Source organism: Pelophylax lessonae (assembly GCF_965119305.1).
Source record: "Pelophylax lessonae genome assembly, chromosome: 12".
In the NCBI taxonomy this organism is placed as follows: domain Eukaryota; kingdom Metazoa; phylum Chordata; class Amphibia; order Anura; family Ranidae; genus Pelophylax; species Pelophylax lessonae.
Window position 1 is genome coordinate 119,584,971 of NC_138779.1, and position 27,276 is coordinate 119,612,246.

Consider the following 27,276-nt stretch of genomic DNA (forward strand, 5'->3'; position numbering starts at 1 on the left):
GGGAGATTGGGGGGGATTTTGGGGGTGACGGGAGAGTATTGTTCTAGAAGGGGAAATTTGGGGGAAGGGGGGAGTTGCTAATGGTGGTGATATAGGGGGATTTGTGTTGAGGGTGGTGGGGGGGGGATTGAAGAAGATCTGTATTAGGAGGGGTTATTTGTCGGGAATTTGTGCTGGGAAGGGAAGAAGATGTGTAGTAGGAGTTGAAATTTTAGAAGTAGAGGATTTGTGCTAGGAGGGCAACATTTTGTTTGGGGGGGGGGGGGTGCATTTGATCTGGGGAGATTTGGGTGATGGGGGGGGGGGGGGGGCAAAAATTTGTGCTGAGAAAGGGGGTTTTAACAGGGGGTAGATTTGTACTGGGAGGAGAGGAAATTTCTGCTTAAGGAGCAAGCATGCAGAGATAGTGCTTTGTGTTTTTGTGGGGGGGATTTTTGCTGACAAATAAGGCTCATACATCTTGGGGGGGGGGGGGGTCACAATTTAGCATGTTCTCCCTGGGCTCTAGATGACCTTGTTCTAGCACTGAGTCTTAGGCGTGGTTCACACTATTGCGATGTTAGACATTGAATGTGATTTGCACCGGATTGCAGTACGATGTGAATTCAGCCATACAGATCGTATGGCTGAATTTGCATCGCATTCACACCAAAATGGTGCAGTACCCTTTTTTTTGGTCCGCACTGGAATCGGATGGCATGGGTGTCCACATCCATGTGATCCGATTCCTGTATCATTTGCCAGTTCGCAATGCAATCTGCAAACTGCTCTGGGGTGTCAATAACTTTGTATTGACACCCACAGCGGTTATCATAGGCCAGTGTGAACTGCCTGCGGGGGACATTCAATGCGGGAACCCGCACTGGAATCGCGTTGGTTCCCGCATCGCAATGGTGTGAACCCTAAAGCATTTGCAAGCATTTAGAAGCTTTTACAGACGTCAAGCTCTTGGGCATACCTGATTTCATTGGCCAAAATAAATAAATGAGGCGCATTTAGCAGTTTTAAGCAGCATCAAGCAACTCTGGACGCACTTGTAGAGGGTTTTTTTCCCACCTTTAAAAGCCACTAAACACTGCTGAAAGCCTATGTGTGACCTGCAGACAATCCCACCATCTCTCCTATCTCAAGGATTAGTTGTCTCCACTGAAATCTTTATCATTGACCAAACTTGTAAAAATCCCAATGACCTGGCCAAACACCAGCTAACCAATCCCACAATTTCCTCACGGCTACATTAAAGCAGGACATAACCCAAAAGGGGAAATTCTGCTTGTTTGCATCTTTCCTTCTCCACTGCGACATTTGGCACTTTTTTGGGGGAGCCACTTCAACCACCCCCCCCTCAGCCTTCTGGGACACATCACAGGTCCCAGAAGACTGCGGGACCATTCACAAAGCATGCTGGCGCCTAAAACCGAAGCCAATTGAAGAATTTGCTCAGGTGAGGACATTGCTGGATCCCTGGATAGGTTTGGCCCCTTTCACACAGGCTTTCTGATCAGGTCCGCCTGTCAGTTTTTCAGGCGGACGTGATCGGATGCTCCATTTACCTCTATGGAGCAGCGGATGTCAGTGGTGACATGTCCGCTGACACCCGCTGCTATCTGATCCGATCCGGTCCGTGAAATCCGGACTGATGGAAACCCTATTTTCCATCCGTCTGGAGGATCGGATCAGATGAAAACAGACAGGAGGCCCATTTTCATCCGATCTCCCATCGAGGAGAGCGAGATCTGACAGGTCTGTCTCTACAAAATAAGCGGAGATGGAGCTGTCATCCACCTGCTCAGCGGGGATCTGCGGATCAATCCCCACTGAGCAAAACGCCGGGCGGAAAGCACGTGTGAAAGTGTCCTTATATTAAAAGTCAGCAGCTACAGCAAACTTTTTTTGGAGGGTGACTGGAGCTCCTCTTTAAGCTTTCTATTGTTAAAACTAGAATAAATAACTTTTTTTGTTTGAGTGTATATAAAAATTATTACAGCTTTAAATTAAAAAAAAAAAAAAAAAAGTGTAATTTTTTTTTATTATCAAAGAGGAATTTCCTTTACTTCTTTAGATTTATAAATCCCCTTTTAAATATAAAAATAAATCATCTTTCGAAGAAAAGGAAGGCTCACGTGTACTGTATGCTCCTGTCTGTTTAACTGCATTTCAAATATTTGTTTTTGATCTTAATTATCAAAGGCTCTGAAGCTCTATTGCCAAGATCTGAGTGAATCAGATACCGGAAAGGGACCAGGAAATATTAATGTGACTCTTTCAGTTGAACAACCAAAGACAAGCTGCTGACGGTTATGTAAAGCGGGCACCTAAAAGTGGCGGCACATTCCTGTGGCAGGCTCTGCCCAAACATTCCGGTAATTTAAACCTTATATTAAAAAAGAATAGCGCACACATGCAAAAGAAATGACTCTCAAATATGAAGACAATCCATAAATAAAAATGGGGATTTGGTCCCACCATATGGCCATATCGTGCTCAAGCCCACCACTATGTCAAAGTACCCCATTATCAGTGGGTCCTACACTATCCATAAGAAAGGGGTGAATCCAGCCTCTCTAACCCTTGGAGACAACACTCCTTGCTGGGAGAGATGTGCTAATGCACTACAAGGGACTCCTCCTATATCTACTTGATAGTGGACACTGATAGAGTACAGGTGTGTGTGTGTGTGGGGGGGTTAGAGAGGCTGGATGAATCCTTTTTTTATGGATAGTGTAGGACCCACTGATAATGGGGTACTTTGACGTAGTGGTGGGCTTGAGCACGATATGGCCATATGGTGGGACTAAATCCCCATTTTTATTTATGGATTGTCTTCATATTTGATAGTCATTTCTTTTGCATGTGTGCGCTATTCTTTTTTAATATACATGTCGCTTGGTTCATAGCTGCACCAGCTTTAGAAATACATGTTCAGGGTTTGCTCCCCCAACTTTTTGCTTGTTTATTAGGTCATTTAAACCTTGCCTGCTCCTCCATTGCCTCCAACACATTCCTATTGGCCAGTGAAGCAGCCCATTATAGTGATGGTCCATTGGGAATGTAGAGTATGGGTGAAGAAGGGAATGAGTAGGCTCCAATACTAAAAGAAGTGTTCTAGCTTTTCCCAATTAGAAGCTCAGCAATCAGGTAGAGTAGGGCAAAGCTGTTGCAGGTATGTGCAGAAACATGTAGGTCAGTGGCCTGTTTTTGGTAGAGTGACAATGTCATTTAATTAAGCCTTGTACACACTACCAGTTTTTTTTTTCGTGCAAAAAAAAAAACTGACAGCTCGGGTCAGAGCCGCTGTACTAACAACCTGATGTTAGTACAGCGATCTCCCCTGCTGTGCTATTGTGTTACGCCCCCCTGCCAGAAAACTCCGGTCAGAGCACTGAAGGGGAGCTGGTCGGCAGACCTTTAACGGTCATGGCCCTTCGACAGAAACTGGCAGATTGACCGGCTTCTGTCGGACCGGCTGTCACACAGAGGCCTTATGTCGGCCGGTTTCTATTGAGCTGGCCAATGCTACCCGACATTCAGCCCATGTATACTGGGCTTTACCCACACAACTGCCATTCAATGCTTTTGTAAATCCTTCAGCAAAAATATTTAACAGAGGTCTATCTATTATAAGAATTTAAACTGGCTTTTATCAACCTTATAAACCTGGAGGAACCCTTTAAATGACTTCATGGACTCCTGTCAATAATCACTATATATACCTCTCATAGTACATTAGTGTGATGGTCAGTGGGAATGATGGCCCTTACATTTGCAGTCATTGGGAAGATTTTAGCGCTTACAAAATTTTGTCCTTAGTGGTTACTTATCGGAGAAGGAAATATTGCTCATTGCTCAGAGAACCTCCAGCAACCACTGAAGGAACCCCAGGGTTCTGGGGGACACTGTGAAAGGCTGACCTAAACACTTTAAAGCTAATTTTTAGACAGAAGCTAAAATAAAGGCCTCACCTTCCTCCTCCTTTTCTGAAAGGCTTGCTTTTCAATCTTTACTTATCTTGTTCTAGCACTGTTTTATCTGTTTAGTAGCTGGAACCAAGAGGAGGGGTCCATGGACAAAGAGGTGTGGGGAGAGTTGTGCTACACATGGTCCTGGGCAGGCATAGCTTATATGCACCCCACCACCTCCCGCACCTGGGCAGCCATAGCTCGTATGCAACGCACCACATCCAGCACCTGGGCAGCCATAGCTCGTATGCAACGCACCACATCCAGCACCTGGGCAGCCATAGCTCGTATGCACCGCACCACATCCAGCACCTGGGCAGCCATAGCTTGTATGCACCGCACAACCTCCCCCCATCTGGACAGGCATAGCTTGTATGCACTGCACCACCTCCCGCACCTGGGCAGGCATAGCTTTTATGCACCGCACCACATCCAGCACCCAGGCAGCCATAGCTTTTATGCATTGCAGCACCTCCCACACCTGGGCAGGCAAAGTTTGTATGCACCCCAACACCTCCCACAACTGGGCAGGCAAAGTTTGTATGCACCCCACCACCTCCCGCACCTGGGCAGGCATAGTTTGTATGCACCACCTTCCAAACCTGGGTAGGCATAGTTTGTATGCACTGCGCCACCTCCCGCATCTAGGTAGGCATAGTTTGTATGCACTGCACCACCTCCCACACCTGGGCAGGCATAGTTTTTATGCACCGCACCACCTTCCACACCTGGGTAGGCATAGTTTGTATGTACTGCACCACCTTCCGCACCTGGGCAGGCATAACTTGTATGCACCCCACCACCTCCCACACCTCGGAAGGCACAGTTTGTATGCAACGCACCACCTCCCGCACCTGGGCAGGCATAGCTTGTATGCACCGCACAACCTCCCGCACCCAGGCAGCCATAGCTTGTATGCACTGCACCACCTCCCATAACTAGGCAGGCATAGTTTGTATGCACTGCACTACCTCCCGCACCTGGGCAGGCATAGCTTGTATGCACTGCGCCACCTCCCATAACTAGGCAGGAATAGTTTGTATGCACTGCACTACCTCCAACACCTGGGCTGGCATAGCTTGTATGCACTGCGCCACCTCCCATAACTAGGCAGGAATAGTTTGTATGCACTGCACTACCTCCAACACCTGGGCTGGCATAGCTTGTATGCACCGCACCACTTCCCACCCCTGGTCAGCCATAGCTTGTATGCACCACAACACCTACCACACCTGGTCTCTGCCTGATGATATCACCACTCCTTCACCGGAAATGCAGTGTGGGCAGTAAGGTGACCTTTCACCCTTCTCGCATGACAAAAGGCAGCAGTGACTGGTCCCAACCACTGCATATAGGAACCAGCCAGCCAGATAATGCTCCTTTTTTGATGGGTGAAGCATATTTTTGTTTTAGATATGCTGCAATCTGTATACAATAATCAAGGTTAGTGTTATTGTGACTAATGTGCATCTTTAGTTTAAAAAAAAAAAAAAGAAATATTTGTACACCCGGGTATTACTCACATAGATGAGTCCAGAATAATAACGATCTTTGAGATTGTGAAGGACAGATGCTTCATTTAAACAGGTCAACTCTGCCATATCCTCAACCTTGGTGAACTTTGGTGGATTCATCTTCTGAATGTCATCCTTGTTGATGGTTGCCCTTTTACCATTCTCAGCCAACTCCACCACCACTTCATCACCTCGCTCTTCCTTGATGCTAGCTGCTTCAAAGCCATGTTTTTCAGATGGCACCCATACTAGCTTCTTGGCTGTCCAATCAGCTTGTGTTGCTGTGATGCTTGTAGGGTTTCGATCCACGAAAAGGTAGCGTTCTGCATCATCTTTACTTCTAGATGACATCTTGTAAGCCAATCAGGTTCCTGATAAAGCAGATAGAAGAAATCAAATGTCAGAACATGTTAAGAGACAAGATCACCATATACTGCAAACATTTCAGCCCTTCTTTCTTGTAGAATTTCAACGTATTTTATTATACACATATGTTTTATTTAAAAAGAGCACCAAGCAGAAGACTGTACATTTATTACTAACACATGTCTAGTCCACCTTACGTCTTTGCCCAAGCTTTCACCTTACGTCTTTGCCCAAGCTTTCACCTTACGTCTTTGCCCAAGCTTTCACCTTACGTCTTTGCCCAAGCTTTCACCTTACGTCTTTGCCCAAGCTTTCACCTTACGTCTTTGCCCAAGCTTTCACCTTACGTCTTTGCCCAAGCTTTCACCTTACGTCTTTGCCCAAGCTTTCACCTTACGTCTTTGCCCAAGCTTTCACCTTACGTCTTTGCCCAAGCTTTCACCTTACGTCTTTGCCCAAGCTTTCACCTTACGTCTTTGCCCAAGCTTTCTTGTAGATATTTGCAAGACATTTACCCCTTTAGAGGCTGAGCTTCCAGTTCAGGAAATATTTCTAGACAGAATAGCTGAACTTCAAATGACTTACTTTATTACCAGGTTTTACTGCACAGACAGATAACAATGGAGATTGCCATATTTTAGAAGGCAGATGCCTGTGATATGAGCTCAGGTCTTTTGCACAATGCCAGAAGAGAGGAAGTGAATAAGGCGATTTGGGGAAATTCTCACCACAGGCATCTAAGCTTCAAAGAGAAATTAGAATTTTATTCAGGCACTTAAGGGAATAAAAAGCACTGGCTGCAAATTGCAAGGAAAAGGTCACTTTTAATAAAATGCAGGTTATGTGCACATGGGCAGTAATAACCACAGCTTTGTTGAGTATGGCCTAATTAAGCCAGAGCAAAACTACTGAAGACTTTCACAGACTGTCACTGTTGGCTGAATGTACATGTAAAATCAAAAAAATTGGATGCTTTTTGTATTATGCACTTGAGCTCCGAAAGATTTTACCCCCTTCATGGTCAGGCCATTTTTTGCTAATGGTTACTTTAGCTGGTAATTGCGCGGTCATGCAACAAAATTTATATCATTTTTTCCACACAAAGCTTTCTTTGGGTGGTATTTGATCACCACTATAAACAAAAAAAGACTGAAAATGTAAAAAAAAAAAAAAAAAAAACACAGATATTTTTTACTTTCTTCTTTAAAACATAACCAATAAAAATAAATAAATAAAAAAATCTAATTTCTTTGGCCAAAATGTATTCTGCTACCTGTCTTTGGTAAAAACAAAATCCCAATAATAAAATCCTAGGTTGAGGTCAGGCACTGATTTTGGAGAGAAGGCCTGGCTCACAGTCTGTACTCTAATTCCGCCAAAGGTGTTCTATTGGATTGAGGTCAGGACTCTGTGCAGGCCAGTCAAGTTCCTCCACCCCAAACTCGCTCATCCATGTCTTTATGGACCTTCCTTTTGGCACTGGTCCAAATTATTTGATGGAGGGGGGATTATGGTGTGGGGTTGTTTTTCAGGGGTTGAGCTTGGCCTCTTCATTCCAGTGAAGGGAACTCTTAAGATATGTCAGCATACCAAGACATTGCTGATAATTTCATGCTCCCAACTTTATGGGAATAGTTTGGGGATGGCCCCTTCCTGTTTCAACATGACTGCCCACCAGTGCACAAAGCAAGCTCCATAAAGACATGGATGAGTTTGGGGTGGATGAACTTGACTGGCCTGCACAGAGTCCTGACCTAAACCCGATAGAACACCTTTTGGGATGAATTAGAGCACAGACTGCGAGCCAGGTCTTCTCATCCAACATCAGCGCCTGACCTCACAAATGCGCTTCTGGAAGAATGGTCAAACATTCCCATAGGCACATTCCTAAACCTTGTGGACAGCCTTCCTAGAAGAGTTGAAGCGGTTGTACCTGCAAATGGTGGGCCAACTCACGATTGAACCCTACAGACCAAGACTGGGATGCCATTAAAGTTGATTCAAGCAGCCGAGCCAGCCTGCCACAGTATATCTGCGGCGGGCGGTCGGCAAGTGGTTAAAGTAGAGCAGTGCCGAATAGCAAAAAAATACCCTGCTCATGACGGGGGATACAACCTTTGGGAGGTCAATGCTTGATGTATGCTGAAAATATGTAGAAATAAGCATTCTGTCATCTCCTCCTAGATAAAAAGTTGAAGACCTGTGCTGTGACTTAATATTACGTTACAGAGGAAGGAATATTCCAAGGACGGTAACGTTTGTAAATGTGTGCCAGTTGTGCCACAGAAGTAATGAAAGTAAGATACAGTCTATGGAACAAAAAATGGAAATCTGTTGGAAAATCTCGCTCAGTCTCCCCATGCTAAGGAAATACGTGTTCCCTCGTATAACAATGACCTATGTGTGTGAAGTTCATAGAAGCCCCAGTGGTCCCTCACTGCTCTTTGACTGCCTGGAAAGCTTGGCATTAGGAAATGGAAAAAATCAGTTCACATTCACAGAGTTGCCCACAGACCATGCCATGTATGCCAGCAGCCTCATAGAGGGGAACCGGGGACGTAAGTATAGGAAGTGTAAATGATCAGATTTTATTTAAGTTTATATGCTGGAAAAAAATCATAGTTTATTTTTATTATATTTATTTTACTTAATTAAAGATATATTCCCAAGAGGCCCAACAGATGGCTGGATGAAAACACGTGGCTTGTTAATTTTTATTTCCATTTTAATGAGCTCTGGGGGTAGCACTATTTTAAATTATTAGTTGTTATTCCCATGGCTGAGCAAAAACATTGCTGTCCCCCGCGGTCCTCAACAAATATACACAGAAACCCAATACTAAGGGGAACATTACATTCTCTGCAGACAAGTAACCCAGTATTCGAGTAAAATGTAAATATCAATTAAATCATCTCCGCTACACAAAGTACTATGCAACACAATCAAATCTGAACCATTCATTTGTATTATTAGCACTGTCATTAACCACTCCTGGATTGCCCCCTTAATGACCAGGCCATTTTTTACGATTCAGCACTGCCTTACTGTAATGGAAAATTGCCCGATCGTGCAATGCTGAACCCAAATAAAATTCCTATAAATAAAATAAAAAGTCCTTTTTTCCCACAAATAGAGCTTTCTATTGGTGGTATTTGATCACCTCTGCGATTTTTATTTTTTCGCTATAAACAAAAAAGAGTGACATTTCTGGAAAAAAACAATATTTTTTTCACTTTCTGCTATATAACATTCCCAAAAAAAAAATCTAAATTTTTCATCCTTTTAGGCCAGTTTGTATTCGGCTACATATTTTTGGTAAAAAAAAAAAAATCCCAATAAGCGTATTTTGATTGGTTTTCGCAAAAGTTATCACATCCACAAACTAGGGCAAAGATTTATGTCATTTTTATTTATTTTTTATTAGTAATGGCGGAGATCTGCGACATTGCGACGGACAGATCGGACCCCTGACTGACATTTTTGACACTTTTGGGGGGACCAGTGACATTACTACAGTAATCAGTGCTAAAAATATGCACTGTTACTGCAATGATGACATTGACGGGGAAGGGGTTAATCTAGGGGTGATCAAAGGGTAAAGTGTGAGCCTAAAGTGTAAAGGTAAAGAGCTCTTTCACACGGGCGATCCGATCAGATCCGCCTGTCAGTTTTTTAGGCGGATCTGATCGGATCCTCCATGCAGCTCTATGGGGCAGCGGATGTCAGCGGAGACACCTCCGCTGACACCCGCTGCCATCCGTATCCGATCCTGTCCGTGAAATCTGGACGGATGGAAACCCTAATTTTCCATCCGTTCAGTAATCGGATCGGGTGAGAGCGGACAGGCGGTCCGCTCTCATCCGATCCCCCATAGAGGGCAGCGGGGGCTGAGACACCTCCCTCTCCGCTCTGCAAGCAGAGACGGAGCTGTCACCCGCCGGCTCAGCGGGGATCGCGGATCGATCCCCGCTGAGCAACACGGATCCGCCTACGGAGGCGGACCGTGTGAAAGAGCCCAAAGTGTGTTTTCTAACTGTGAGGGGGATGGACTTGTGAAATGATCATAGAGACCTATGATCCTATATAGAAGGATCACAGGCGCTCTGTGATCATTTCAGAGAGAAGAACGGTCAGTTGTGATTACAGCAGATGACCGTTCTTCTCTCTCAGCGGGGAGCAATCGTAGATGCCTGGCGGCAACCGCGGACGCTGGCCTCGTGCATCGGCATCCCCGCTGCCTAGTGAGGGCGGGAGCACGTCACCCACGGCACGCACTTTCCCTCCAGCACCACGCACGTGACTGAAGTAGGGCTACGTCGGTTCGCGCAGGAGAGGCTACCAGACACAGTAAATCTGTGGCGGGCGGTCTTAATGTGGTTATCGATTGCTTTACACAAGCTATCCATACTCCTGCAAGAAAAAAGGAAGCTTCTAGACCAGAGGTCTTCAAACTATGGCCTTCCAGTTGTTTGGGAACTACAATTCCCATCATGCCTAGTCATGTCTTTGAATGTTAGAGTATTACAATGCCTCATGGGACCTGTAGTTCCACAACAGCTGGAGGGCCCTAGTTTGAAGATCCCTGTTCTAAATCCTCGAACACTCCGAAATAATTGTTAACAACAGCTTATCCAATCAAAATTCTAGTGAAGATGTACGCTCATTGGCCACTTTTTGAGGTACACCTTGCTAGTACCGGGTTGAACCCCCATTTTGCCTTCAGAACTGCCTTGGGATAAGGGAGTAAGGGAGTAAAAGAGGGTTATAATCCCCTTAGTTTATTTTTTGCCATCTGTGTCCCATTGGGGAGATTTACATTCACTTCCTGTCCCATAGCCAAAAAAGGAAGTGAGAGGGGATTTCTGATTATTAAGTGAATCCTTTGCCCCCCCCCCCCAGGTGACCAGAACTGGTTTCCCTATTTGAAGATTTCCCCTCTATTACTTTTCTGGGGACAACACAAAATTTGGGATTTTCTACCTATTTTCACTTTCAATGATATTCGTAAACAGGACAAATAGAGAGGAAGAATCTTCCTATCAGGGGCACAGACAGCAATAAAAACTAACAGGGGTTCTAATCCCTTTCCATTCTATCCAAAACTAAAAAAAAAAGTTTTGCCTAAAGTGATACTTAGATTCTTTGTGGCATAGATTCAGCAAGGTGTTTGAAACAGGAGTGGCACCCGGTGTGGTCTTCTGCTGCTGTAGCCCGCTGTGTTGTGCGTTCAGAGATGGTATTCTGCATACCTTGGATGTAACGAGTGATTATTTCAGTTACTGTTGCCTTTCCATCATCTCAAACCAGTCTCCTCTGACATCAAGAAGACATTTTCCTCCACACAACTGCCAATCACTGGATATTTTCTCTTTTTCATACCATTCTCTGTAAACCCTAAAGATGGTTGGGTGTGAAAATCCCAGTAGATCAGCAGTTTATTAAGACCAGCCTGTCTGGCACCAACAACCATGCCATGTTCAAATTCACATAAATCCCCTTTCTTCACCATTCTGATGCTCGGTTTGAACTTCAGCAAGTCCTCTTCACCATGTCTAGATGCCTAAATGCTGCCATGTGATTGGCTGATTAGCATTTTGTGTTACCAAGCAGCTGAACAGGTGTACCTAATAAAGTGGCCGGTGAATAGATGTCACAGTTATGACCTTTCTAATATGTTCAGAGCATCAGCTTCTCTCTTTCACATTTTCAGGATGGATTTGATACTTAATAGGAGAAGCTGACCGTCCAACATGAGCAATACAAGCTGTTCTTTCAGACACATTTCATTATAAATCCTACGGTTTTCAGCATTCCAGCACTGTTGCCTTGTAACTCATGCTATGCCCTGGAAAGAAAAGTTTACTGCCATTCACAATGTAGTTTAGCCTCAACTATAGAAGGTTATTTTCACTTATAAGACAAAAGAAATGACGGTTCAATAGAAGAAGATCAAGTTTCCGAGTAACAGTCTTGGACCCAGGACAACCTTGCCTATGTTAACAATGTCAGGAATTTAGCCACAAGCAGGCGTCATTCTTGGCGTTTTCTGTAATAAAAGTCACTCTGTAAAATCAGCCCTAACTAGCCAACGTAGCTGGCTTTCATACCTAGCTGGCTTTCATACCTAGCTGGCCTCCATACCTAGCTGGCCTCCATACCTAGCTGGCCTCCATACCTAGCTGGCCTCCATACCTAGCTGGCCTCCATACCTAGCTGGCCTCCATACCTAGCTGGCCTCCATACCTAGCTGGCCTCCATACCTAGCTGGCCTCCATACCTAGCTGGCTTCCATACCTAGCTGGCCTCCATACCTAGCTGGCCTCCATACCTAGATGGCCTCCATACCTAGATGGCCTCCATACCTAGCTGGCCTCCATACCTAGCTGGCCTCCATACCTAGCTGGCCTCCATACCTAGCTGGTCTCCATACCTAGCTGGTCTCCATACCTAGATGGCTTCCATACCTAGCTGGCCTCCATACCTAGCTGGCCTCCATACCTAGCTGGTCTCCATACCTAGCTGGTCTCCATACCTAGCTGGCCTCCATACCTAGCTGGTCTCCATACCTAGATGGCTTCCATACCTAGCTGGTCTCCATACCTAGCTGGTCTCCATACCTAGCTGGCCTCCATACCTAGCTGGTCTCCATACCTAGATGGCTTCCATACCTAGCTGGCCTCCATACCTAGATGGCTTCCATACCTAGCTGGTCTCCATACCTAGCTGGTCTCCATACCTAGCTGGCCTCCATACCTAGCTGGCTTTCATACCTAGCTGGCTTTCATACCTAGCTGGCCTCCATACCTAGATGGCTTCCATACCTAGCTGGCCTCCATACCTAGCTGGCCTCCATACCTAGATGGCTTCCATACCTAGCTGGTCTCCATACCTAGCTGGCCTCCATACCTAGCTGGCTTTCATACCTAGCTGGCCTCCATACCTAGATGGCTTCCATACCTAGCTGGCCTCCATACCTAGCTGGCTTCCATACCTAGCTGGCTTCCATACCTAGCTGGCCTCCATACCTAGATGGCTTCCATACCTAGCTGGCCTCCATACCTAGCTGGCCTCCATACCTAGCTGGCCTCCATACCTAGCTGGCCTCCATATTCTACTGCCTTTTACTAGAACAGAAATACTACGATTATTTTCTCACAGGTTGCAGTCGTATATTATCAACTAGTAGACAGATGGTTTCTTTTAAAAGAATTGTAGCCCAGAGGTGGGAAAGATTCAAGTACTGCAAATCTTCCAGTTCACAAGGAGGGTCCACTGACCAATCAGCATAAGCACTACGATGACCATGACGTCATAATGTCACCTGGAGAAACGGGTAGCAGCATCCCAACACAAAAGTTCTTATACATTGTTTTTGCCTAATAGGAAAGTATTACAGTTCTGTTCCTGGAGTGCAACTTGATTGGACTTTACACTCTCTGGCACTCTGGTAGCATCAAAGTAGTGCAGGAACCTTTCATGTGACCAAAGTCTCACGTTAGGGTTAGGGTTAAGGTCTAGGGTTATGGTTAAATGTTAGGGTTAGCGTTAAGGGTTAGGGTTAAATGATAGGGCAAAGTGATAGGATTAGGGTTACGTTTAAATGTTAGGGTTAAGGGATAGGATTAGGGTTAAGGGCTACAAGTAGGGTTAAGTGTTTGGGTTAAGGGTTACAGGTAGGGTTAAAAGTTAGGGTTAAGGGATAAGATTAGGGTTAAGGGCTACAAGTAGGGTTAAATGTTTGGGTTAAGGGCTACAGGTAGGGTTAAGGGATAGGATTAGGGTTAAGGGCTACAAGTAGGGTTAAATGTTTGGGTTAAGGTCTACAGGTAGGGTTAAGGGATAGGATTAGGGTTAAGGGCTACAAGTAGGGTTAAATGTTTGGGTTAAGGCTTACAGGTAGGGTTAAGGGATAGGATTAGGGTTAAGGGCTACAAGTAGGGTTAAATGTTTGGGTTAAGGTCTACAGGTAGGGTTAAGGGATAGGGTTAGGGTTAAGGGCTACAAGTAGGGTTAAATGTTAGGATTAAAGTCAGGGGTTAAATGATAGTGCTAAGGGATAGGATTAGGGTTACGGTTAAATGTTAGGGTTAAGGGATAGGATTAGGGTTAAGGGCTACAAGTAAGGTTAAATGTTTGGGTTAAGGGTTACAGGTAGGGTTAAGGGCTACAAGTAGAGTTAAATGTTTGGGTTAAGGGCTACAGGTAGGGTTAAATGTTAGGATTAAAGTCAGGGGTTAAATGATAGTGCTAAGGGATAGGATTAGGGTTACGGTTAAATGTTAGGGTTAAGGGATAGGATTAGGGTTAAGGGCTAGAGGTAGGGTTAAATGTTAAGGTTAAGGGATAGAATTAGGGTTAAGGGCTACAAGTAGGGTTAAATGTTAGGGTTAAGGGATAGGATTAGGGTTAAGGGCTAGAGGTAGGGTTAAATGTTAAGGTTAAGGGATATAATTAGGGTTAAGGGCTACAAGTAGGGTTAAATGTTAGGGTTAGGGGCTACAGTTTAGGTTAAATGTTAGGGTTAAAGTTAGGGGTAAATGATAGGGTTAAGGGATAGGATTAGGGTTAAGGGCTACAGTTAGGGTTAAATGTTTGGGGTTAAGGGTTATAGTTAAATGTTAGGGTTAAGGGTTATAGTTAAATGTTAGGGTTAAATGATAAGGCTAAGGTTAAGGGTTAGATGTTAGGATTAGGTTTAGCTGTAATTTTAGGGTTAGTGTTAATGGTTAGGGTTAGAAATAATCATTAGGTTAGGAGTTAGCAAGAGTGTAGTTAAACACCTCTTAGCCCTTCTGCACATTATGAAGTAGGTTTCTCCAACTTGCAGTCTTTATTATAAATAAAACAAAAAAGATTTGAAAATGTAACAAATTTAACCCCTTGGAGCCTAGGCCTTTCTCTGAAACTTGTTTCTTACAAGTTCAGTATTTGCTAGAAAATTACTTAGAACCCCCAAACATTTTATATTATATATATATATATATATATATATATATTTAGCAGAGGCCCTAGGGAATAAAATGGTGGTCGTTGCAAAATTTTAATGTCGCACTGTATTTGTGCAGCGGTCTATCAAACGCAACTTTTTTGGAAGAAATACACTTTCATGAACCAAGAAAAAATAAAAATAAAGTTAGCCCAATTTTTTGTATAATGTAAAAGATGATGTTATGCCGAGTAAATGGATACCGAACATGTCATGCCTAAAAATTGCGCATGCTTGTGGAATGGCGGGAAGACAACCTGGAAGAGGCAGGAGGAGGGAGCACCTCTCCCGCCGCCCATAAAAGTGATCCCACAGCAAATGTGCCGCTGGGACCACTTATATGAGAAAGAGGACCGCCCGCTCATTAAAAAAATACCGGGGTTAAGGCAGCTATCTGCTGCCGAAACCCCAGTATTTAACGTCAAAGTAACGACATATAACTGCGGCGGGGCGGTCCGGAAGCGGTTAAATAAATTATGTTTTTACATAGCAATACATACAGTAAATTCTCAGTGCTATACAAATACCTGCAACAAAAAATAATGAAAATAAGAAATGACACCAATCAAGCGACAGCATTCTATTCTAGTAATTTAGCAGCGGATTCTTTAGTAATGGAGAGTGCAGAATCAGGTGCATTGTCTGCTGTCCTCACATTACATTCCACTGACAGATGCAGTCACAGTACAGGTGTTCACTGAACAAAACTCCCAGCGCTTTGCCTTGGAAACAAACATTCCAAGAAGAAGAGTTTATTGTTGGAATCGTAGGTTGCATTTAGCTAATGATAGAGTGAGCAGTACCATACATTTCTGAACACGGTTCTCATTTCTCAATCCACATTCTCTGCAATGTAGAATAAAATAACAGATTGAGAATTCAGCAGCAGGAGGGAGACCCCCTAACTGTGCCTAGGAGGTTAACAGAGTTTGATTTGACATTGTGCTTATTTAAAGCAGAACTTCCCCCAAAAGATTGCATCCTCCCCCCACCACTGCCACATTTGGCACAATAAATGTGACCGGTGCCCGCTCCCACTTCTGGTCAGATGCATCGTAGCGATCTGAGCCAGAAATTCCACCCCCACCCCCTTCTTCCCCCGTAGTCTCTGGGACACATAACAGGTCGAAGAATACTATGGGACCATTAACAGTGCATGAACAGTAGGAGACCCGCTGAGAAGCCACAAGGCGTCACTTACTTAACCAGCTGCCGACCAGCCGCCTCAGTTATACGGTGGCAGGTCGGCAGGTTCCCGTGAATCGCCATACCTGTATGGCGGTCCGCAGGAGCGATCCTGGGGTCACCTGCATGCGTCCACTCTCCAGCAAGGAAGCCGGTCCACAGGGCCAGCGGCCATGATTGCCGTCAGGAACCGACGATCGATCCCTGCTGAGAGAGAAGACCGGTCAGCTGTTGTAAACACAGCCAACCGTTGTTTTCTCTGAAATGATCACAGAGTGCCTGTGATCCTTCTATTTAGGATCACAGGTCTCTGTGTTGATTCCACAAGTTCCCTCCTCCATAGAGTTAGAAAACACTTCCCTAGGCTAACACTTAACCCTTTGATCACCCCTGTGTTAACTCCTTCCCTGCCAGTGTCATTATTACAGTAACAGTGCATATTTTTAGCACTGATTACTGTAGTAATGTCACTGGTACCCCAAAAGTGTCAAAAGTGTCAGTTAGGGGTCCGATCTGTCTGCTGCAATGTCACAGTACAGCTAAAAATCGCAGATCGCCGCCATTACTAGTAAAAAAAAAAGAAAAGAAAAATGACATAAATCTTTCCCCTAGTTTGTAGACACGATAACTTTTGCACAAACCAATCAAAATACGCTTATTGCGATTTTTGTTACTAAAAAACTGTAGCAGAATACAAATTGGCCTAAAATTACGAAAAAAAGTTAGATTTTTATATATTTTTTTTAATGGGAATGTTATATAGCAGAATGTGAAAAATATTAGTTTTTTGTTCTTTTTTCAGAATTGTCATTTTATTTTGTTTATACAAATCTCAGAGGTGATCAAATATCACCAAAAGCGCAATTTGTGGGGAAAACAAGGACATCAATTTAATTTGGGTACAGCGTCGCACGACCGAGCAATTGTCCGTTAAAGTAACGCAGAGCTGCATCGCAAAAAATGGCCTGGTCATTAAGGGGGGTAAAACCTTCCGGTCCAGAAGTGGTTAAGTTCACTATGTGGGCTTTAGAATGACAGCATTGCTAGAGCAAAGAACAGGTGTGTGTGAAATAACTCCCATAATGCGCTCTCTTGCTGTATTGACACACGGTGACCTCGGCACATTGAAAGGCATTCATGCACACACTAGCTGAGCTGGGCTTGTAGGGAGAGGCAGTCTCATGGTGCTGAGAAAAATCCTATTCTTAGCTTAGTAATTGTGACTGTGGTGGTGGAAACACATTTTACCGATTGCTGAGGAATCCGCATTCCCATACTTTAGGAGACTGAAAAATTCTCCTCCTAAACGACATAAAATAATGCATTACACAGCCATAAAGAATGTGATCTAATCTGAACCTCAATAATGCCCAGAAACTGGCATATTTATTTATAGGAGATCGGAAAAGTAAAAAAACTTTGTTTTTACTTTTGGATTAGAACATCTGTCAGGTATTTATTGATGTCGGTGCCCCAGTTAGGGAGATTCCCCCTCTCTATTCGTTTCGTTTAGGCTCCATTCGCACCTGAGCGTTTTTTATTTTCAGGCTTTTTTTTGCAGGTGTATGGAGGCAGGCATTGACATCTAACAAAAATGCTTTTAATCTGCCAAAAAAGAAGCTCATGTACTTATTTGAGCTTCAGGCGTTTTTCTTCAAGCGACAAAACGCTCATATGTGAACAGGGGCCATTGAAATGAATGTGATTTTGCTTGCTGAGCGTTTTGAGACTTCAGAGATGAGCGTTTTACGAGCTGAAAAACTCTCAGGTGTGAACTGTTATCACTCAAAGTGAAAAAAAAATCCAGAATTTTGGGTTGTCCCCAGAACAGTAATCTTCCAATGGCTACACTAGTTCTAGTGACAACAATGGATTCCATCAATTTGGAGGGATTTTCTTTCAAAGTGTTACTAAACCCACAACAGTAAAATCAGTGCGCATATGCAGTAAAGCATGCTTGTTATATCCACTGTGGAACCTAAGGGGTTATTTCTCTGCATTGCGTAAAAAGGCTGTTTGATCCTGTCTTCTCTGATCCTCTCCTTCTTCCGCAGTCCCCAATCCATCTGTTGATAGAACAGAGCCTGGGGGCAAGCTGCACATACTCGGTGTGTATTGCTCTAGAGTTTTCCTTTTATTTTTCTTGGGAGGGTTATGTGATCAGCACAGGGCCAATCAGCGCTGTCCAGACAGAGGGTCAGGGGTCCTGCAGCATCATAGGACAATCAGCGGAGAATTAAAACTCCTCCTACAAGCCTTAACCAGTGCTCGGGCACACACTGATAGAAGTCACAAGACTGCACATGCTCAGTTTGGTTTGTATTGCTAGAGTTTTTTATTTTCTTGAGAGGGGGCATGTGATCAGCACAGGGCCAATCAGCACTATCCAGACAGAGGGTCAGGGGTCCTGCAGCATCATAGGACAATCAGCGGAGAATTAAAACTCCTCCTACAAGCCTTAACCAGTGCTCGGGCGCACACTGATAGAAGTCACAAGACTGCACATGCTCAGTTTGGTGTGTATTGCTAGAGTTTTTTATTTTCTTGAGAGGGGGCATGTGATCAGCACAAGGCCAATCAGCACTGTCCAGACAGAGGGTCAGGGGTCCTGCAGCCTCAGAGGACAATCAGGGGAGAATGAAAACTCTTCCTACAAGCTTTAGCCAGACACTCATAGAAGTCACAAGATTGCTATATACTGCTGATGAAAAAGGGTATTTTTAGCAGTTTATATTCACTAAAATAATTGCATTTCCATGTTCTATGTACTGTGGGAGACCAGATATAGTGAATGCAGGCTCCTGGGTTTAGTAAAACATTCATTTCGGTTTTGGCTACAGGACAGAAAATTAGAAGAAATCTCCCCAATGGGGCACAGATGGCAAAAGAAAACCTTTCACGGGGTTATAACCCTCCCTTACTCTTTCCAAAATAAAAAAAAATGCCTTTAATTCTACTTTAAAGTAGTTGTAAATCCTGAAGGGCGCGGGAGCGAGCACACACGAGTGCCCCCATAGTAAGGGGCAGGGGTGAGGAGCCATGGGAGCTGGCAGGGGTTTGTTATTGAACCACTTGCCGACCAGCTGCCGAAGTTATATGGCGGCAGGTTCCCGCCTGTATGGCGGTTTGCGGGAGTGATCCTGTGGGCGCGCCCGCTCCCACTCGCCAGCGGGGAAACTGAGGCGCGGGGCCGGCCGCCGCGATTGCCTCTGGTCACCCGCCCTTGCACCCCGTGAAGAGAGAACGGCGGTCTGCTGTTGTAAACACACCAGACCGTTGTTCTCTCTGCTATCAACACAGAGCCCCTATGTTCCTGCTATTTAGGATCACAGGTGTCTGTGTTGATATTACAAGTCCCTCCCCATACAGTTAGAAAACACCCCCTAGGCTCACCCTTAACCCTTTGATTGCCCCGGGTTAACCCCTTCCCTGCCAGTGTCATTATCACAGTAACAGTGCATATTTTTAGCACTAATTACTGTAGTAATGTCACTGGTCCCCCCAAAAGTGTCAAAAATGTCAGTTAGGGGTCCGATCTGTCCGCTGCAATGTCGCAGTCCCGTTAAAAAACGCTGATCGCCGCCATTACTAGTAAACATTAATAGAATACTGAGGAGGCGATCTTAGGAAAAAATACTGAGTCGGTCTTCAGTACAAGCCTGTCAGAGAGACTTCATTTTCTAAAAATAGGACTAAAAAGGGTCTCACAGACACCCAAAAGACTGAAACCTGCTTTGGATTACTGAATGCAATTGGAGATACAGGAAGCAGAAAGTAAAGAAATACACAGCACATGGGTTAAGGAAGTACAGCCCCAGTGACCATGTGAGGTGCTCTCTGGAATCTGGTTGCAGTGGATTGTAATTGACTCAGATAAAGGAAAACTGAGCAAGCTTTCTAAATAAGTCGCTCACTAATTGGTTTCACCCGTTTCCTGCAATAGCTCATCATTAACATACTGGCATGAAGAAAGGACCGTTGGGTTTTCTCTGAGAATACGACCTTAGCTGGTTGCAGGGATATCCCAGTATACAATGATCCAGTATACTTTTTATCACCTGCAAATGCTGTCGCTCTTCCTATAGATTATAGAATTGGTATAGAAGATCAGCTTTTATTAAACATGCAGAGGGAAGTAGAGAATACTGTCTCTAAGTTCACATGGTGAGACTATGACCTGTCATAAATGAATCACCTTGTCTCAGATCTCCTCTGCATGCTGTTGGTTGCTATAAACGGAAGGTGTCACCCTGCATGCCATTACCATACATGGACAGGTTTCTGAGCTGATCATATAATGCAGTAACACCTATACAGTAGATAGCATGCAGTGCCGTGCTTGTAGAAACAGGTGTTCACCCCATTCAGGTGCGGACAGTCATTTGAGGTGTGAAGGCTAATCCTTGTAACAATACTCACTTAAAATATTAAAAATATGCCTTCCCCAACAAGGCCCTACCTACAAGTGAATTTATGGAATGCACATGCAGAAAATAAAGGTCTTTTATATATTTAGACTTAAAGTGTTACTAAACCCACAACAGTAAAATAAGTCTGTATATGCAGTAAAGCATGCTTGTTATACTCACTGTGGAACCTCAGGAGATAATCCTCTGCATTGTGTAAAAAGGCTGTTTGAGCCTGTCTTTTCTGATTCTCCCCTTCTTTTCCTGTCCCCCAGGGTCCATGCAGAGACCTTTGGAGGGGCAGGTGCTCAAAGTATAAAAGGGGCACATGGAACAGGGCTTTAAATAGGGCAGGTGCGGGAGGTGATCAGTGGCTGCGGACATGGTGCAGGTGGTGGTCTGGTCAAAGGCAACGGACATGATGCAGGGGTGGTCAGAGGCTGCGGACATGGTGCAGGTGGTGGTCTGGTCAAAGGCAACAGACATGGTGCAGGGGGAGGTCAGTGGCTGCGGACATGGTGCAGGGGGTAGTGAGAGGCTGTGGGGTGGTCCGGGGTCTGGTCTTACCTGCCGATGTGACGACGAGGCGCCGTTGCTGTGCCGAGACCGAGTGCCTCACTTTCAAAAATAGCACCAGGTGGCACCATTATGTCACTGGGCATGCACATGCACCTGCTCTGCCAAGCATGTAGGCGCTTTCCCGAGCCTGGCAGGCTTTGGGAACAGTGCATGCACAGTTGCACTGTCGGCCCGCAGCCATACTGTTTATGGGCGCCACTGCGGAAATTTCGCCTTGACAAAAGGCCACTTTGGGCATCAAGGGAAAGGTGCTCAAGCACCATCTGCCCCTCCTCTGCATGTGCCTGCTGTCCCTAATCTATCTCCTGATAGAACAGAGCACTCTGCACATGCTCAGTTTGGTGTGTATTGCTAGCATTTTTTTTTCCCTTGGGAGGTTGCATGTAATCAGCACAGGGCCAATCAGCACTGTCCAGACAGAGGCTCAGGGGTCATGCAGCCTCATAGGACAGTCAGAGGAGAATGAAAACTGCTCCTACAAGCCTTAACCAGTGCTCGGCCGCACACTGATAGAAGTCACAAGACTGCTATATACAGCTGATGAGAAAGGGTATTTAGCAGTTTATATTTACTAAAATAATTGCATTTCCATGTGTTGTGTACTGTAGGAGACCAGGTATAGTGAATGCAGGCTCCTGGGTTTCATTATCGAAAGAACGCATTTCTACTAAAGAAGGTCATTTGTTGGAAAAAAGAAAGTCATTAGGCTTAATTAGGAAAACTAAAACACAGGTTACTCTCTGTAAAATAACCTACTTACTCCATTTGCAGATCCAAATACAGAAGACAGCATACCTGGTTACAGTTCAGTTTTAGACTACATGTATACAGGCAGAAAAACTGCCGCTTTTAGGGCCAGCTAACCCCTGAATCACACAGGAATGCAGTTTGGGGTGTCGTTGGGAATCCACTGACACCCGCAGCAGATCGCACTCCCAGTACGTTTTGAATGCGGTGTAAGAAGCTTGCGCAGAACGCAGGTTTCCCGCACTGAGTTCTGGGGTAAACGAGCCCTTAGAAGCATTTTTCTTTTTTTGTATGCCTCTAAACGCAGCCTAATATTACCCAATGTGTCAATGCATATTGTGGCATTTATATTCGTATTTTAGAGGAGCGTTTTGGGGCATGAAAACCCTATGTTCAGAGAGAAGTGTACTGACATAATTTATGCATATACGCATGTATATAATTTCAGCCTACTGGCTAGAACAAATTACTGTTCTAGCCAAAAGAATGAAATCAAGAGCCTTAAACACATAAATGCATGTAAATATGCACCAGATCAAGCATTTTTTTTACGCTGGACTTTTCTGCCAACTCCTGGCAGAAAGATAAAGGTCTCATCCTCATGGGCATACAGAACCGTCTGTGTTTACCCACACTGGGATGCAAAGGTGACCGGTGTACCTCTGTGCAGGCAGACACATTGCTGTCAATTGGGACCCAGCAGCTGCATGGACACAGCTGCTGCTCCCAATTTGCAATCCTTGTGGATGCATGGTCCTAAACACATTGTGGATGTAAACATGGTCCTCAATATGTGCATGGTTATTTATGCCCTGTGTGAACAAGGCCAAAACATAAATAGGCATATTTTTATATCCCCGTGTGCATAAGGCCATGAAGGTAAACTACAAGCAAAAAACAAGACACTACTTAATTCAACATCGTATTAATGACTGCTGAGAAGCAAGGGCTCATTTAAAACCGCCCCCCTGACGTCACCACGTTCCTACGGTCCACAAGTGAGGCGCGCGTTTCACAGCGACCTTGGCTCGGGACCTTCCTACTCAGTGCTCCACGCCTCTCCTTCCATCTCCCCACGCTGCTGGACGGCTTCAGGGAAAGGGAGCCAACAAGGAACCCATGGAACGTACCCCTGTGATGTCCCCATATGCTTGCTCTTCACGAATGATCGTGTAAGTGTTCTTCATTTCTGTGTCATTAAACAGTTTGACACTGCACTTATGACACTTTTCCACTGGAAGTACTGGCTTGGCTCTACTCGCCCCTGCTTGGCCCGGTTTGCTTTTCCACTGCTGGTACCGCATGGTACGGTGTTGGAACGGTTCGGTACGGTATGGTTTGCTTTTCCACTAAAGTAGTACTAAAGTTAAGTGGGTGGGATAACAATGGGGTGGGTGGGATTCTCTGACCAATCAGTGGCTAGTAGTGACTGCATGCAAAGGATTGTGGGATATGGTACCGGGTATGGTACCTCTTGGAACCACAATCGAGGTGGTACTGTGAGAGCCGTACCGTTCGGTTCCATGCAGTGGAAAAGCGCCACCATACCGAACCGTTCCTACACCATACCATGCGGTACCAGCAGTGGAAAAACACAAAAGCGAGCCGAACCGTTCGGTTCCATGCAGTGGAAAAGCGCCATTAGAGGCGCCTTCCTTTGTTTCTTTTGTTTTCATTTATGACCAACTAATAAACCAATACCTTGCCCCCTGCTAAAAAGGCCACAGCTTTATTGAACTTTGCAAATGTAACAACTTTCCAAGTATACCAAACCACAATGCCAGTCACGGTTATACTGTGAGTACCCACAAAACATAAACTCACATAGTCTAAGAGGCCTGTCCTCCCAATCAGTGCAGACAGGCATTAGACTGACCCCAGAATTTCACTTGATGGCATAGCCCATAAAGCAACATTAATTTGTGGCAAGGTCAAAACTGCCACACGCAAGACAGTGGTACACTGACGAGGGCCCTACCGCAGCCAGCACCTGCTCAACACCAGATTGTAGGCCAAGATTAAACAGATTTAGGCCAATAATTTAAATGAACCCAATAAGGCTTCAAAAAAATATTGTCATCTCCCTCAATCCCCCTGGGGCAGAAAACAATGCCACCAATCCTGTGGACAAATTTGGAAACCTGGGCATTCACCTTGCAGCGGAACAGCTCCAAACAAGAACAAAGTGTGTGATGGGCCCAAACAAGACAAACGACAATGCTGGACCAAATGATAGATTGGTTAAAGTGGCACAACATTGAGCAATACCATGCTTAATGGAGGAAATGAATCTTGAAGACCGGTAATGCCCTACATCCTTACCCCAAATATGAAAGATAAGAATGAAGGGACCTGAAACGAATTGTCTGAGGAAAAATAGCTCAAATAATCACAGCAACCAGAGAAGGCCACAAAGACTGCGACAACGAATTCTGCCAACTGCAAAGGAACATTCAAGGTTCTCCCTACAGTGTCAAAATTCGGCATGGCATGGGTCCCAATAAACTAAGTAGGCGACGGATAATTTTTCTCAGAGCAGTTGCACATGCACCAGCGTAGCCTTTTCTTAAGAGTTGAGGTTCCATCCAGTTATCTCAGGTCTTTGTAGCCAATTCTATGGGGCCCAGTTAACTTCCCTTTTAGGTTCACACCCACAGTGATGCCACAGTGATACCATGCTTCCAGCAGTAAAGGTTCCATTTCCCTAAGGGAGGTTCAAGGAGCCTTCAATAGTAGGAGCAGCACAAGAAATGATTTATTTGTACTGCAGTGCTTGTGGGCTAACAAGGAACATGCTAGGAGTGCTCCTCTTCTTGGCATGCCCCCATAGCAAGCCACTTGCTATGGGGGCACAGCTGCGGGCTAATTCTGGAGCTGTGCTGCCTGTGTCTATAGACACAGACAGTGCGACTCGCCTCCCACCTGCTCACTCGTCACAAGATTTGACTGACAGCAGTGGGAGCAAATAGCTCTCAGCAAAGTATAAGGAGGGCTGAGGGAGCAGACTGCTACCTAAACATGTTTTACCCTAATGCAGAGAATGCATTAAAGTAAAAACGTTTAGGCTTTAGAACCACTTTAAAGAGGTTGTAAACCTCCCAAAAAAAATGTAAAAAATAAAAAAACTAAAAGGCAAAGGCATAATGAGCTAGTATGCATCGCATACTAGCTCATTATGAAATACTTACTTTAAAACAAAGCCACCGCAGTGCCGCCCGCACAACACTTACATGGCCGACATGTCAACCCGTCTTCCTTCTGGGTTCTAATCCTCCGGCCATCTGATTGGCCGGAGCTGCAACAATGTCACTCCCGTGCATGCGAACGGGAGCTGCCGGTTACGGCATGGGGCTCTGAAGGAACGGCACAGGCGGCCAATCCTTCAGAGCGTATGCACCAGTGATGTCACTGGCTGCACGCAAAGTAAATATCTCCTAAACGGTACATGTTTAGGAGATATTTACAGTACCTATAGGTAAGCCTTATCATAGGCCTACCTATAGGTACAAGTTACAGAGGAAGCTTTACTTCCTCTTTAAATGAAGAAAATTAGCATTTCTGCCTTACAGCACTGGAGTCCCTGATTGATTTCCCTGTCAAGGCACCATTTGCATGGTGTTTGCGTATTCTTGCTGTGCTTGTGCGGATATCATCCGAGTACTCCAGTTTCCCGCACACTGCAATGACACATTGGTAGATCTTTTGGCTTATGTCTATATTGGCCCTAGAATGTGTGTGCCAGTTTAAAAACTGCAGCCTGCTAGGAAAACCAAGGGAACACTCTGTTGAGCCGCTATTATAGTTCTGATACTCATCTCAAACATGGAGCTGCAGAAAAAGTAAATTTTTTTAAAGTACACTGAGGGCCCATTCGCACAAGATGCCATAGGATGCCTTTTTGACTGCACTCCAACTGCATAGGCAGTCCGAAAACCAGGTTATCCTATGGGCATAGTTCACACTATTGCAATACAGTGTACAGTACAGCAAACTGCAGCATTTGTCCACACAGCAAATGCACAGAAACACAAGCAAATGCATGTAAATGCACCACAACACAGTACAGAGCACATAAAGGGCCAAAGAAAGAAGATAAAAGTGAACACAAAGGAAATGCAATGACAAATGCACTTCTAAATGCGCATCACTGCACATGCAAAGGCACGCAGTTTCTGGTGTGAATGGGCAATGATTGCAGCGTGGTCATGACAGTGGGATGGAAGTCCATCTAGCTCAGCCAATAGAAAAAACAAATCAATATAAAACCTCCATATATAGAACCCCATACCCATAGCTGGTCCAGAGAGGCAACAGACCCCCTATAAAGCATGGTCCAGCAGTTTGAGGTTTGCTTTCTACAATTAACTTTCACTTAACCACCCCCCCCCCCCTCCCCGTTGTGCCACCAAACTGCCCAGACGATCTAACCGCAGGCAGGGTGTTGACAACCAGTCAGCATTCAAGCTGCCAAGCATAGTGCAGAACACTGAAGCATACTGCAGAACAGAACTTGAACCAGACGTCGGGTTTACTAAAACATTTTCCACCAAACATTAGGCCGGATTCAGCTATATGCTCATTCATCTAAAAGGTCATTTGGTGAAAGGCCCTGATTTAATACAAACATTAGCATCTGAATGAAATATTTTTGCCGTTGCAGATGGAAAACAATAGGAGTACAGTATTTTTATGGCAAAGGCTCCTATGTGTTGTATACTACAGAGAAATGAGATCTTGATCTCTCCCCATAACGGAGGTCTATTAGTGTCGGAAAACAACTGAGATGCCAAATAACTAAAGTATATCCTGCAATGTTTTCTTTGGAGGGGTGACAGAGCTTGGGGGGGGTGAACATGTTTCATAAAATGCCTGCAAATCATTTTGTGAAAAAAGAAAACAGCGGAATAATAAAGCAGTGAATGGTCAGCTTGGCATGTAGGCCAACGAGTTCTACAATCCAACCCACATAACATTGGGCATGCTGCCAGTGTGTTTACTTTCCTTGGCTTTTCTCACTGTACGTCAGCCTAGTCAAACAATTCTGCGCCCCCCTGGCTCATTCCGGGACACACACAGTATACTGGCTTATGTACTTGCCTTGCCAGCAAATACTCAACATTTTTGGCCGTTTCATGTGACTTATTCCTTATTGAAGGAGCCCTGCACTCTGGCCCCATCAGTCTCCCTTCTAGAAGTAACCTTTTAGTCATCTATTTGTGCTTTGTATATGTTAAATAAACATAAAAAGGAAATAGAGTGGATATGAGTGCACAGGAACAAATAAAACATGGCGAAGAATGATAAGGACGCTGTACGGGTAGAAATGTCTACAGGACAAACTCACATAACATCGTCTGTTGTTGATGTAAACAATCAGATATATCCATCTCTGATCTTTTTTAAACTGAGGTGACCTAGGATAGCCAAAGGTTTAGGATGGGCGTCTTAAGGAAATCTGATTTTTAGTCGCTCGCTTTTCTTAGGTAGAAAGTTTCTACGTTTTTTACAACCAAAGAAGATCTTGAGAGATATTA

The 27,276-nt window shown here is 44.7% G+C and overlaps 1 protein-coding gene across 9 annotated transcripts in view; it reads right to left on the reverse strand.

Moving 5' to 3' along the window:
* LOC309568217 (myosin-10-like) overlaps positions 1 to 27,276 on the reverse strand; it is a 311,346-nt gene that overhangs the window by 131,807 nt on the left and 152,263 nt on the right. For all 9 annotated transcript variants that reach the window (XM_082273871.1, XM_082273869.1, XM_082273876.1 and 6 more), the window contains exon 2: positions 5,483 to 5,844. In XM_082273871.1, the coding sequence (XP_082129997.1) occupies positions 5,483 to 5,824 (342 nt within the window). In that variant the 5' untranslated portion in view covers positions 5,825 to 5,844. The remainder of the gene's footprint in view (positions 1 to 5,482; positions 5,845 to 27,276) is intronic.